We start from the raw sequence: 12092 nt of genomic DNA, 5'->3' as shown, positions 1-12092 counted from the left end.
AGGAGGGGGTCCTTGTAAGCTTGCTAAGTCCCCACTCTGCCCAGACCTGAGCTGGGACCAGTAGGGGCTGCAGAGGAAGGAAGGTCACAGCCTGGGGACACGTTTCCAAGAGGAAGAACCATTCAGGGGCTCTGAGGTCACTGTTCCAGCTTGGGGGTCTGGGCCTTGAGCTGGGGGCTCATAGAAGGGGAGCTCCCTGGGGCAACCTCACTGTGGGTGCAACCAAGGCTGGAGAAGGACGCTGGCCCTGGCTCCGCCCCACTGGGTGTTCACCCTGACCACAAAGAAACCAGAGGAATTACTGGGCCCAGAAGGAAGGAAGCCAGGCTCTGTGGTCTTGGGGTTGTGATCGAAGGGGGGGCGGGGCGCAGGCCTGCGGCACTGTGGGGAAGCAGGGGTCCCGGCACTGGAAAGACCTCTGGGATCTGTGACACAGCTGGGATGGGTCGGAGGGTGCCTGGGTCCTCAGGGTCTCAGCCCATCATGGTCCCAGAGGTTTTGCTCCCTCGATGTCCTTCATTTTCTGACCAGCTCTAGGAACAGAACCTGAAGATACTGAACCAGGAAGCAGAGCCACAAAGAAAAGCAGAAGTGGAAGACTTGGAGACTTGATCCTCCTTCCTGAAGGGGCCTGAAGCTGCCTGGTGTTGTTGCGGGTGACGTCTGTGCAGGAGGGATGACTGGGCAGGACTGGGTCGTGTGGCTGCCTTGGGCTCTGCTGCTTCTCTGGGGCCCAGGTGAGGGGCTGCCCGGACTGAGTCTTCCCCGGGGAGGGAGGCTGGGGGGGCAGGGCTGCAGGGGAGGTGGCGGTGGGTCAGCACTCGAGTCTGCGCTCCGCACAGATCTCAGAGCAAGGTGCGCTCTGTCCAGCATGGATGTGGACAGATGGAAGGACTGCACCCTGGAAGGGCCAGGCATGACTCAGGGTCATGCAGCCCACCTTCCCTGAGCCACAGCGGGGTGCCCAGAGGGGCTTTGTGGGAAGTTTCGGATGAATTATTACAGGAAGAAGGAAGAGAAAGCAGGTGGCAGCAGAGTGGAAGAGTGGCTGCTGAGCCTACCGAGGGGAGAGGCCGGTGTCTGGTACAGGGTGTGCGGGAGGGCTGGGGACTGGCGGGAGCAGGCCACGGTGTTGGGGACACAGAGGTGTGTAGCCAGGGCAGCTCTAGGGGCCAGACCCGAGGGCCAGGGGCTCTGTCTCCCCAAGACAGGGAGATGGGGCCAGAGCAGAGGGGAAGGTGGTGGGGATGAAGGGGAGGGCAGAGAAGGCACGGGGAGGGAAGGGAGGAGAGCTTCTCCAGCGAGCAGAGGGCTCCCTGTTTCTGGGGATCCAGCTTCTGTGTCTCTCAGGAGCCCACTGCACACAGGCATGCACAGCCTCATCAGGTCTATCCCTGGGATATTTAAAACCCTTTTGGTTGTTTTGATGATAAATTGCATGTTTTCTCTGGCTCTATTTGCTAACTAGTTGTCCACAGGAAAGCTATTCCTTTTGTGTATTAATGTGGAAGCAGGTCACCCTGGCACGGCTTGTCTGTCCCTTACCCTCTAGGGTGTCCTTGTGTTTCATGAGATCTGTCTGCAGTGGGAGTCTGTGGTTCCTTCGGGATATCTGCTTGTCTCCTTTGTTTCTCTCATCGGCCACAGGCTGGTACAGCCAGAATGATGCCCGGGACGGAGGTGGCAGGGACCATCCCTGCCTTGTTCCTGACGAGGGCAGGTGCGCAGTGTTTCCCATTAAGCGTGAAGAAGGTGTCCGTTTTTGTCTCTTTACAAAGCGGTTTTTATAAACAGTAGCAATGGGTGTTGGATGCTTTTTCATTATCTATGGAGATGACTACTTTTTTCTTCTTTGAACTATTAAGGTGGTGAATTATATCAAGAAATTCGGGCCAGATTTTAGTCTCAATATATCATGCTGCTTTCATGAAGAGAATTAGGGAGGTTTCCCTGCTTCTATATTCTCTACAAATGTTTGTTCCTTGAAGGTTTGAGAAAACCAATTTACAAAACTGTGTTTTACTCTTCTTTTTTTTTTTTTTGAAAGACAACTTTTTTGTTTTGGATTAACCCCCAGCTTTATTGAGGTATAGCTACCAAATAAAAATTGCGCATATTTATGGTGTACAATGTGATGTGTTTTTTTTAAAAGATTTTATTTATTTATTTGAGAGAGAGAATGAGAGACAGAGAGCACGAGAGGGAAGAGGGTCAGAGGGAGAAGCAGGCTCCCCGCCGAGCCCAGAGCCTGATGTGGGACTCGATCCCGGGACTCCAGGATCATGACCTGAGCCGAAGGCAGTCGCTTAACCAACCCAGGCGCCCTACAATGTGATGTTTTGATATACGTTGCACCTCACATACTTATCACCGGGAAAGGTCTCCTTGATAACACACATCTTCACTGGTCTACATTAAAAAGAAATATATTCTGGGCTAATACTGGTAATTTGTATTTTCCTAAATATAGAAAATCATTGGTTTCATCTAAGTTTACAGACTTACTGGTAGAGGCTTGCAAATAACCCTGGTTATTTTTCTTATGAATTGTGTATGTGCGTCTCCTCCTGTTTTTCTTGATTTGGCTACCACCAGAATGTTTGTCACTCCCATATAAAAAATCAGTTTTCCAAGGTATATGCTAATTCCACTGTTTTTCTGTTTCCTAATTCACTAATTTCTACTCTGACCTTACTCTTTCTTTCTCCCAGGGTGATATGCATGTGTTCCTCTCCTGACTTCCTAAGTTGGAGGATTCATTTGTTCATCTGGGGTTTACTGGGATAAGATTTCATGACCCTGAGCAGCCAGAAAGGAGGCTGGGGTCTGGAGGAAGGGGCTGCTGTGATAAAAAAAAAAAAAATCTTGGGGGTGACAGCAAAGGAGGGGGGTGACCAATATGAGATGGGGCAACTTTGGGGGGTGATTCCCAGGACGCCCCTGACCCAGGCCCATCTGGTAAGGGACCACACTCGGCTGTGTTTTCCAGGTTGTTCATCTCTAAGTGGCCCCACGTCCGTGACGGGCACCGTGGGGGGATCCCTGAGCGTGCAGTGTCAGTACGAGGAGAAATTCAGAAAGGTTGCCAAATACTGGTGCAAGAGACCATGTTTGTGGAGTACTGTAAAGACCAAAGAGGCAGACAGAGAAGTGAGGAGCGGCCGTGTGTCCATCAGGGACCATCCCGCCAACCTCACCTTTACAGTGACCTTGGAGAGCCTCACAGAGGATGATGCAGGAACATACTGGTGTGGGATCGATATACCAGGACTGCCAGGAACTGTGTTCGACCACACCTTCCGTGTTGTGGTGTCTGTGACCCCAGGTGAGCTATGGGCCCCCCTCCCCCAGCGCCAGCACCAGGGCTGCCTGCAGGGTCTCAGGTTGGATTGGATGAGGCAGGAATCAAGTCAGAGGCTTGGAGCAAACTCTGAGTGTGTGTGTGTGTAAGGCAGATAGTAGTAGGAAAGAGAGAGTCGGGGAGGCTTCGTGGAGAAGCTGGCCCCTCTGCTCAGCCTTGAGAAGACAGTGTGCAAAGGAGAGAGGGAGAGCCTGGTGCCAGCCCTGCGGACACCCAGAGCCACGCTGTGGGAGGGTGGGAGCTGAGTGGAGAGGCAGGTGGCGCCTGCCTGGTGGTGAAGGTGCTGGGTGCAGCCGGAGCTCCAGCTAGGTGGTCAGATTTGCAGGTTAGACAGAGGTCTCGGGCAGGCAGCCTGTGGCTGTGGCCCGGGGGTGGGGACGAAGCTGGAGTCCAGGGGTGACCTGGGGGCAGGATGGAATCAGGACTGTTGGGGGCGGGCAGTGCCCGTGCTCTGTTCGGAAACACTCACTTGGCTCAGGAGAGCCCTGGGGAGATTTTGGCCCCCGGGGTCCTCCATCCTGCCCCAACCCTGAGTGAGCATTTTGTGTGAAATCAAACCCCAAAGGTCTTGGCAAGTAGTGGGAGAGTCCGAGAGAGCTATCCTGGGTTTGATTTGTGTTTCCACAGCAGCACAAACATCCGCCCCACCTGTCAGCATCACTGTAACCCAGATGTCGAAAAGCACAGCTAAAATTATGATCATGCCGACCCAGCCCTCCTCCGCTGCCCTGACCACCGTGGGAGCCACCCGCAGAGCAAGCAGCCAGGAGGAATTCCTGCCGAGCCAGGGCCTGGGGTAAGGTGCCCTGTCCCCTGTCCCCCGACCCAGAGGTGGGCCCTCTCTTCGGGAGTTGCTCCAGGGCCGGGGAGAAGCTTCGGTGGGGATGGAAGGAAAGGAACTTCAGCGAGGGCCAGTGATCCTAACAGGCACCTGCTACATGCCCTCTGTGCATGTTCTCATTTCACCAGAACCCGGTCCCATTACTGCCCCCGTGTTCTACAGGAGCAGACAGGGGGGCTCAGAGAGGTTAAGCGATTCACTGGGTCACATAGCTATGGGAGGCAGGCTGGGCTTCAGCCCAGGTTTATGTGACTCAGAGTCTTAGGTTCTTCCTTCTAAACCTGCAGTTCTTGACCTTTTGGGGCACAAACCCCCAGGAGAATCCCACAGTGTTTATAGACTCTCTCTCCAGAAAAATATGCACAGGTGTAAACCATTTCAGAGGTTCTCAGACTCCTTATCCCAGCACCACCTTGTGTCCTGGGATTCAAACCTGGAACTGACCACCTGGAGTTAGCACAGACCCCGAAGGCAGAGGGCTCAGCCCCAAAAGACTGCCTGACTTCAGATGCCAGAGCACTTTGGGGATCCCTAGGCCATCATGTTTCTGGCCAACTGGTTACGAATTTGGGAGTTCCTATGACCCCCTTGGGTCCTTAATCTGCTAGATAGCTCACCAAATGCAGGAAAACGCTCGCTGTACTGACAAATATGGTTTTATCATAAAGGATAAAGGCCAGGACCAGTCAATGAAAAGATACATAGGGTGAGGTCTGGGAGGGTCAGTCCTGAGAGCAGAGCTTCCCTGCTGACTCCCAGGGGAGTTGGGGCACATCACCCTCCTGGGACATCGATGTGCTCACCAACCGTGAAGCTCCTGCAAGCTCTGGTGCCCAGAATTCTTAGTGGGGTTCCTTACCATGATTGGTTGAATCATTGGTCATGTGATTGAACTCAATCCCCAGCCCCACTCTGCTCCCTGAATTTCAGGCTGGCTCAGAGCCTCAAGTCTCTATAATCGTGGGGTTGGTCCTTCTGGTGACCAGCCCCAGCCCTGACTCACCTCATCTCTTAGCATAAACTCAGGTGTGATCCAAGGGGTCCTTGAATAACAAAGGCACACCTACTATTAGGGAAATCCCAAGGATTTAGAGCCTTCTTTCCAGAAGCCAGGGGCAAAGGCCAACCAGATTTTTTTTTTGAGTCATCTCTACACCCAACGTGGGGCTCAAACTCACGACCCTGCATCAAGAGTCCCATGCTGTACCTACTGAGCCCGCCAGGCGCCCCCATTCAGATTCTTTATTATATGACACCCCGAAGCCCTTCCACAGGCCTCCTGTCAACCCAAGTGGCAATCTTAACATCAGGCAAGGTGAAATTCAAGCCCCGAACACACTACTTCCAGAACTGACTGCAGATACACACACGGGGCAGAGCTAGGTTCTGTGCAGCTTGGTGTATGTGGGGGACGAGGTGCATCGTTAAGGAAAAGACTAGAATATTATGAAGGCAGACATAAAAGGAGTGCCTAGCCTAGCAAGTGAAGGACCCAAAGTCATCTTCCCATCTGCTGTGGCTTGTTCACAGGAGAAATGACAGAGCTACCAGGCACCCGGGTGGCTCAGTCAGTTGAGCGTCCGACTCTTGATTTCAGCTCAGGTCGTGATCTCAGGGTTGTGGGATTGAGCCCTGTGCCTGGCTCCACACGCAACAAAGAGTCTGCTTGAGATTCTCTCTCTCTCAAAATAAATAAATAAATCTTAAAAAAAAAAAAGAGAAAGAAATGGCAGAGTTAAAAGGCAGTTTTTTTGCAGCAGTGTTTGTAATTACAAGAGACTGGGGGAAATGCCAATGAAGAGGGAAGAATTCAATAAGTGATGGTCTGTCCATGCCATGGAATGGTAAGCAGCTGTGAAAACGAGTGGGGTCTTCTTCATGCACAGAGATGGAGAGATGTCCACGATGTACTGCTAGGTAGAAATATAGTAGTGTATTTTGCCTCCTTTGTGTGAAAGAAGGAGGAAAATAATGTACATTTATATTTTCTTGTTTCTGAATAAAGAGCCTCTGGAAGTTTCTAAAATACACTGCTTGTGTGTAGAAAGGAGACTGCGCTATCTTTTTTTTTTTTTTTTGAAATGTGACCTTATCTATCTACTGCAAATAAGGGGGACACTGCAAGCTCCTCGCCTGCTCAGTACTGCCCTGTGTCCCCCTCTAGGCTCCAAGTACTCCTCTCCTTGTTGGCACTTCTGCTGCTTCTGCTGGGGGGCAGCTCGCTGCTGGCCTGGAGGATGGTTCGCAGATGGATCAAATGTGAGTCAGTCCCCGGCCAGGTGGGGGGGTGGGCCGGCACACCCTCTCGTTTTCTAGGTTTTGTGTCCTTGTTCCCCAAAATGGGCATCACATGCATACCCTCAGTCTACACATCCTGGCTGACCTTAGAGGCTAGAGCCCAGAGGGGGTGTCCCCGCTATGGTACAGGCTGGGGGGGCTCCCTAGAAGGTTGTCTGTGAAGCCGTCACCCTCTTCTGTTTAAAACCCTTCCATGACATCCTCAAAAGTCCAGGTGTCTCCACAACCAGTCCCGCCCACTCCTTGCCCATCGTTAACACTCTGGACGGCAGCTGATCCCAACTTCCTACAACCTGGCGGGAGCTATGACATCAGTCTCCCCTTCTGCATTTGCACTGGACCCCTGGAGTCCCTTCCTTGCCTTCTTTTGCTGGCTCACTCCTAGTGGGCCTCCTGGCCCTCTGACTTCTTTTCTTCTGGCTCCTTCTGCTGGCTCCCTGAAAGTAACTGGGGGGCCCCTCCTGGCTGCACCTCTGGACATGCACCATCATGCCCTTTTCACTGCAGATTGTCCCCACCTACCTCCTTGCCCATCTCCCCACCAGCCTGGGCTAATCCTCAAGATCAGGGAGTAACTCGAGAAGGCACATAGTCACTATTTGTTAAATTAATGTATTGTTTAATATCTCCAGCCACTAAGGGCACCCCAGATGCTTTGGGCATCCCGGGCCCCACTTGCTCTCCTCTGGGCTCAGATTAAAAGAGAGAACATGTGGGGTGCACCCAGCACCCTGTCCGGCACTCAGTAAGTAGGGGCTCAAGAAACTCAACGAGCCAATTAAATAAAATGAGGCACAGAAGAAGGCAGATGTGACCTTCTTGTTGCTGGCCAGAGGCTGTCACCCGAAGGAGCTCAGATTTCTGCCTGAGTTGGAGTGTGAGCCTTACATTTGCTTCTTGTTCTGAAACTTTTTGACTCTATGAGCAGCCGGTTCTCAGGGGAATCTTTGTCCAGCCTCAGGGGACGAGGGGTGTGTACTCCACAGAGGCAGTGTTCTGGGAGCGGGCGCATGCTCAGGGCGGGAGAGCGGGGAGGGGAGGCCCAGCCACCCTGAGCTCTTGCCTCCCACGGCCCCTCCCCACGGTGGGGGTCAGGCCTTTAGAAGAGAAGTCAGCCCTGGCATGTGTGTGCCTGACATAGGGAAGGAAAACCACATCCTCTTCCCCATCTGCTTCTCCCACATCACTTTTGAGGGCCCTCCACCCTCACTCGGGCCCATGCGGTGTGGGCCTCCCCAGGGGGGATTTTCCCAGCCCCGATTGCCTCAGACGTCTCTGCCCTTTCACCTAGAGAACCTCCCTTCTAGAAAAGGGATATAAGATGGTTCAAAAAAATAAGTAAAAGCACAAAGAAGAAATAAATCCCCCATAATAAATAAGAAAGAAAACTCCCACCACTCGGAGAAATACAACCACTGACATATGAGGTGTGTCCTTCTAGCTGCTTTTCTTTTTTTTTTTTAATTAAATTTAATTATTTGAGAGAGAGAGAGAGCATGTGTCCAGGCACATGTCGCAGGAGGGGCAGAGGGAGAAGGAGAGAATCCTCAAGCAGACTCCCTATTGAGCACTGAGCCCAGTACAGGGCTCCATCCCACGACCTTGAGATCATGACCTGAGCCAAAATCAAGAGTCAAACGCTCAACCGACTGAGCCACCTAGGGGCCCCCCAGTTGCTTTTCAATGCTTTTTTTATTTTTTTGCACTTAACCTGTTGTATCATTTTCCCTGCCATGAAATGTTCTAGAAGTCTCTTACTGCAGAGTTTAACGGTGTGTGTGCATGTGTGTGGGGGATTACACCTTGCTTCACTGAACCTCTGTAACAAGAGGAAAGCCTTGTGTTCAAATATCCTGACTCTCTCTCCCCAGCCCTGCGAGTCTCAGCTCCTGTCCCCTCACCGTCCCCTCCCCTCTCCGGCAGACTGATGCCTGCCCCATCACACCCGCTGGCTGGCGGTGTGGCCCCATCAGCCTGTTTGTCATTCACTCGCTCATTCACTCCCTCCCTCCCTCTGTCACGCACACAGCACTGCTGTCCCCCGCGCCGGCTGTGACAGGCTCTGGGCGACACCGTCGTGACCGGGGTAGACGGAGCTCCACCCTCAGCGTGCTTCCTGTCCAGCTGGCTCCCATCCACATTCCTTCCCCGGTGATGTCCGTGCAGCTACACGGTCTTGTGTGGGCATCCCGGGCGGCCCACCCGCTCCTGGGGCTCCCGGTGGCAAGGGCCAGGGGTGCACAGAGCCTGACTCAGCAGCAGGATGCTTGCAGAGCAAACTGCAGCTGCCAGGAGCCCAAGGTTGTGTGCCCTGAGCTGTGATCCCCCCAAGCCACACGGTGTCCTGAGTGTGGCTGGGCAGCCCCCCCAGGCCAGGGGACTGGAGCAGATGACCCCCGTGACCTCTCCTGGTTTGAAACAATTCTAGGTCTCCACAGGACGGTTCTTCTTCTTCTTTTTTTTAAATTAGAAAAAATTTTAGGGCTTCCTAAAACACAAACCCATCCCCAGCAATTCTGATTCCGGACGTCTGGGGCAGGGCCTGTGGATCTGCGTTTTTGTTTATTGTGGTAAAAAGCACATACCGTGAAAATTGTCATTGTCACCATTCTTGAGTTTATAGTTCGGTGACGTTAAGTATATTCATGTTTTGGTGAAAGAGATCTCCAGAACTGTTTCATCCTGCCGACAGGTCTTTCTAAAGGGTGTCCTTTACCTGTCTTCTCCCACCCGGGAACATTCTTTGAGTGACTGTTTTGAGAACGAGCTTTGTTTGGCCACTCTCCCCAGGTCAGTGCGCCTTCCTTCCTGCTAGTTTATTTCTCCACGCCTCCACCCCCTCATTCATTCGTCTTTTCCCTCTTCACCAATTCATCCTCTCGGGAAAGCCTCGAACTCCTACCCAGTGGCAGACCTGAAGCGACGGGTCCCTGGGGCCAAATTCTCTAGGGAAATTCCTTCCTCCCGATGGATCATAAGGATCCCCATTCCTGCCTTGTTCTGGGATTCAAACTCCTAACTCTTCTCCTGTCTCTTTAGCTGGTGAGAATCCAGAGCCACTCCAGACCCCTAGTCAGGTAAGACAGGCTGGAGGTGTACCGGGGTGGCTGGCGGGGAGAACAGAGGATGTTGGGGGCTTGAACAACCCCACTGGCCAGTGGAGGTCTGAGTGTATGGTCGATGGATGGAGTGGGGTGCTCGCCCAAAACAGGGAGAGTGATCCCTGGGAGATCTGGTCATTGGGTCTTGTCTTGAGCTCTGGCCAGTCTGTCCCTACCCATACCCCCCATAGAAAGTGGAACGGGGGAGGGCCCTTCGATGCTGACCTGGGGGGCAGTTAAATATTTCCCAGAGAAGACCAGAATGGGGGAGGGAGGAGGCAGGTGGGGTGGCTGGGGCACCCAGGGCATCGAGGGAAGGGGGAGATGTCCGCACACAGGCAGGAACAGAGGCCCCTCTGGGTGGACCGTGGAGGGGCTCCGTGGACACCCACCAAGTCCCCCCATCTCCTGCCCACCTGGGCTACTCAGCAAGGGGAGCCCCACTATGCGAATCTGGAGCTGCAGATGTGGCCCCTTTGGGAAGAGCCTGTGCACCCGAGGCAGGAGGAGGTGGAATACAGCACAGTGGTGAGTGCCAGCGCCTGGCTCCCACACGGGGGTCCTGGGCTCTGCTAGGGGTACCACCCTGGGGGGTGGCAGCAGGCAGAGGGGGAAATGAGGGGCTGGCTTGCTGATCTCGTGTCTCTTCAGCACCGGCCACACAGAACGTAGGGCAAGTGTCGATTCTGCCTGAGCTTGGTGTCACTGTAGCTGGGGGCTGGCGCGGGAGATGAAGGGGCTATCAGGGTGGTCAGTGAGAGTCAATAGTCAGTAAAGCATAGCATTTATTAAGGACCTACTGTATACCACATGCCAGTGTGAAAGCCTGAGATTTCCCACTGTTTTGGGTACCATTATCTCTTCTGTATCAACTCTCCTTTTCAGGTTTTGAATCAGTGACCCCCCGTAGGTCAATCCTTAGGCACAGAGACTGTAAAGTGAAACATGGAAGAGGTCCACCCCTCACTGGGGTCAAGACCCACCTGCTAGTGAAAGAGTTCAGGGAGAGGTTGGGGGACTAGTTGTTGGAGAAGATGAGGGGGAGATAAGCATCAGACACATGGGCCTGGGACTAGCAACATTCTTGTTTTCCTAACTTGGTGATTAATGATCTCAAAGTGGATCCTAGGCATTCTCTTCCCGCCCGTACCCCAGCCCCGTGCCCGGGTCTGATGCTTGGGACTTTGTGCTGTGTTTTCACAGGTGGGGTGAAGCAGGGGTGTGGGCAGGACAGTGGGGAAATCTGGACACCCCCACCGTGAAGGCCCCCCGCCCCAAGCCTCCTCCCCCTCGGGGGTCCCCCATCTTCATCCTGAGCTGGGGGCCCGTGCTTCTCCCCCCTCTCCCTGAGCCTCCGTCTCTCTCTCTCTGCAGAAGGCTCCCAGGGAAGAACTTCACTACACGTCCATAGCATTTGACCTCCAGAGTGGGGATTTTAAGGCCAACAGGATTCGCTCCCAGAGGACCCTGGAGGAGGAGACACAGTACAGTGTGATTAAGAAGACATAAGCCTGTGTCACCAGCCCCACCATCTGGAGGTCTCTGTGGGCCACAGAAGCCCAGGACCAGCCCCCTCAGCCCTCACCCGTGTCCCCCTCAGCCTGCTCCCCTTAAGGGTCACTAACAAGGAGCTAGGCGCCATCAGCCTGACTGGCTTCGCTGGGGAGGAGTGGGAGTCGGATTCCAATGGGGAGCTGTAGGAACCCTCCATCCCACAGGCTCTTGTCACATCTTTCCTCTCTTCTCTGCTTCCTTCCAGCTGTGTGTGGAGGGCAGGAGCTCAGTCCTGTGTGGCTCAAGGAAAAGACGTGACCCGCGTAGGATGGTACCTGCAAGTACCTTTATAAATCACAGCTCCATGGAAGTGTCTGGATCGCTGCAGCGTGGGGACAACCAGCGGAGGGATCGGGAGAACACAAAAGCCCTGAAGATGGAGTCTCCCTTGTCTCATGGACAGTGATGCTGAGGCCCAGAGAGCAGAGGCTTGCCCATGGTTCCAGAACCAGTGGCACATTCCTCTGGACTCTTAGATAACTTGACTTTTAATATTAAGAGATATCAGTACAGTTTAAAATATCTTCGGAGAGAAGAAAAAAGTTATTTAAGCCATGCCTCCTCTGTGCCCACAATCCTATATTAAAGAAAGCTCCTCCCTTTTGAAGGCTGAATAGTAGTCCATTGTGGGATATAACACACTATGCTCATCCTTTCATCCATCGATGGACACTTGGTTGGTTTCTGTGTTTTAGCTATTGTGAATATGTTGCTATGAACATGGTATATAAATATCTCTTTGAAACCCTGCTTTCAATTCTTTTAGATATATACCCAGAAGTGGAATTGCTGAATCATTAAAAAAATCTATTTTTAAGCTTTTGAGGAACTGCCATCCTGTTTTTCCACAGCAGCTGCACCATTTTACATTCCCAACAGCAGTGCACAAGGCTTCCAATTTCCCCACATGCTCTCCAACACTTGTTTTCTGTTTTTG

At 53.0% G+C, this 12092-nt stretch overlaps 1 protein-coding gene across 5 annotated transcripts; it reads left to right on the top strand.

The window, feature by feature from the left end:
* The first annotated feature begins 359 nt into the window (after nt 1-359).
* On the top strand, nt 360-11762 carry CD300A (CD300a molecule). 5 transcript variants are annotated; one of them, XM_035026109.1, is made up of 8 exons: nt 362-737; nt 2990-3325; nt 3989-4157; nt 6367-6461; nt 9540-9577; nt 10031-10129; nt 10976-11139; nt 11361-11568. In XM_035026109.1, exons 1-7 carry the CDS (start codon nt 677-679, stop codon nt 11108-11110), a joined length of 933 nt encoding a protein of 310 aa, XP_034882000.1. In that variant the 5' UTR covers nt 362-676; the 3' UTR covers nt 11111-11139; nt 11361-11568. The 5 variants fall into 5 exon arrangements, with proteins under 5 accessions (XP_034881999.1, XP_034882000.1, XP_034881996.1 ...); XM_035026108.1 differs by lacking the exon at nt 10976-11139 and having other exon boundaries at nt 360-737; nt 3992-4157; nt 11361-11762; XM_035026105.1 differs by lacking the exon at nt 10976-11139 and having other exon boundaries at nt 11361-11762.
* Nucleotides 11763-12092: the final 330 nt, after the last annotated feature.

The sequence above is a fragment of the Mirounga leonina genome, unplaced genomic scaffold (assembly GCF_011800145.1).
Source record: "Mirounga leonina isolate KUSES-001 unplaced genomic scaffold, KU_Mleo_1.0 Mir_197, whole genome shotgun sequence".
In the NCBI taxonomy this organism is placed as follows: Eukaryota; Metazoa; Chordata; class Mammalia; order Carnivora; family Phocidae; genus Mirounga; species Mirounga leonina.
Note: the sequence above shows the minus strand (reverse complement) of the source record. Positions and strands in the feature narration are given on the sequence as shown.

Bases quoted from the DNA above. Each gene is read 5' to 3' on its own strand.
- CD300A (XM_035026105.1), top strand. From the start codon at position 677: ATGACTGGGCAGGACTGGGTCGTGTGGCTGCCTTGGGCTCTGCTGCTT. The intron at 6,462-9,539 runs GTGAGTCAGTCC...CTGTCTCTTTAG, and splicing joins GGTTCGCAGATGGATCAAAT to CTGGTGAGAATCCAGAGCCA. The intron at 9,578-10,030 runs GTAAGACAGGCT...TGGGCTACTCAG, and splicing joins CACTCCAGACCCCTAGTCAG to CAAGGGGAGCCCCACTATGC.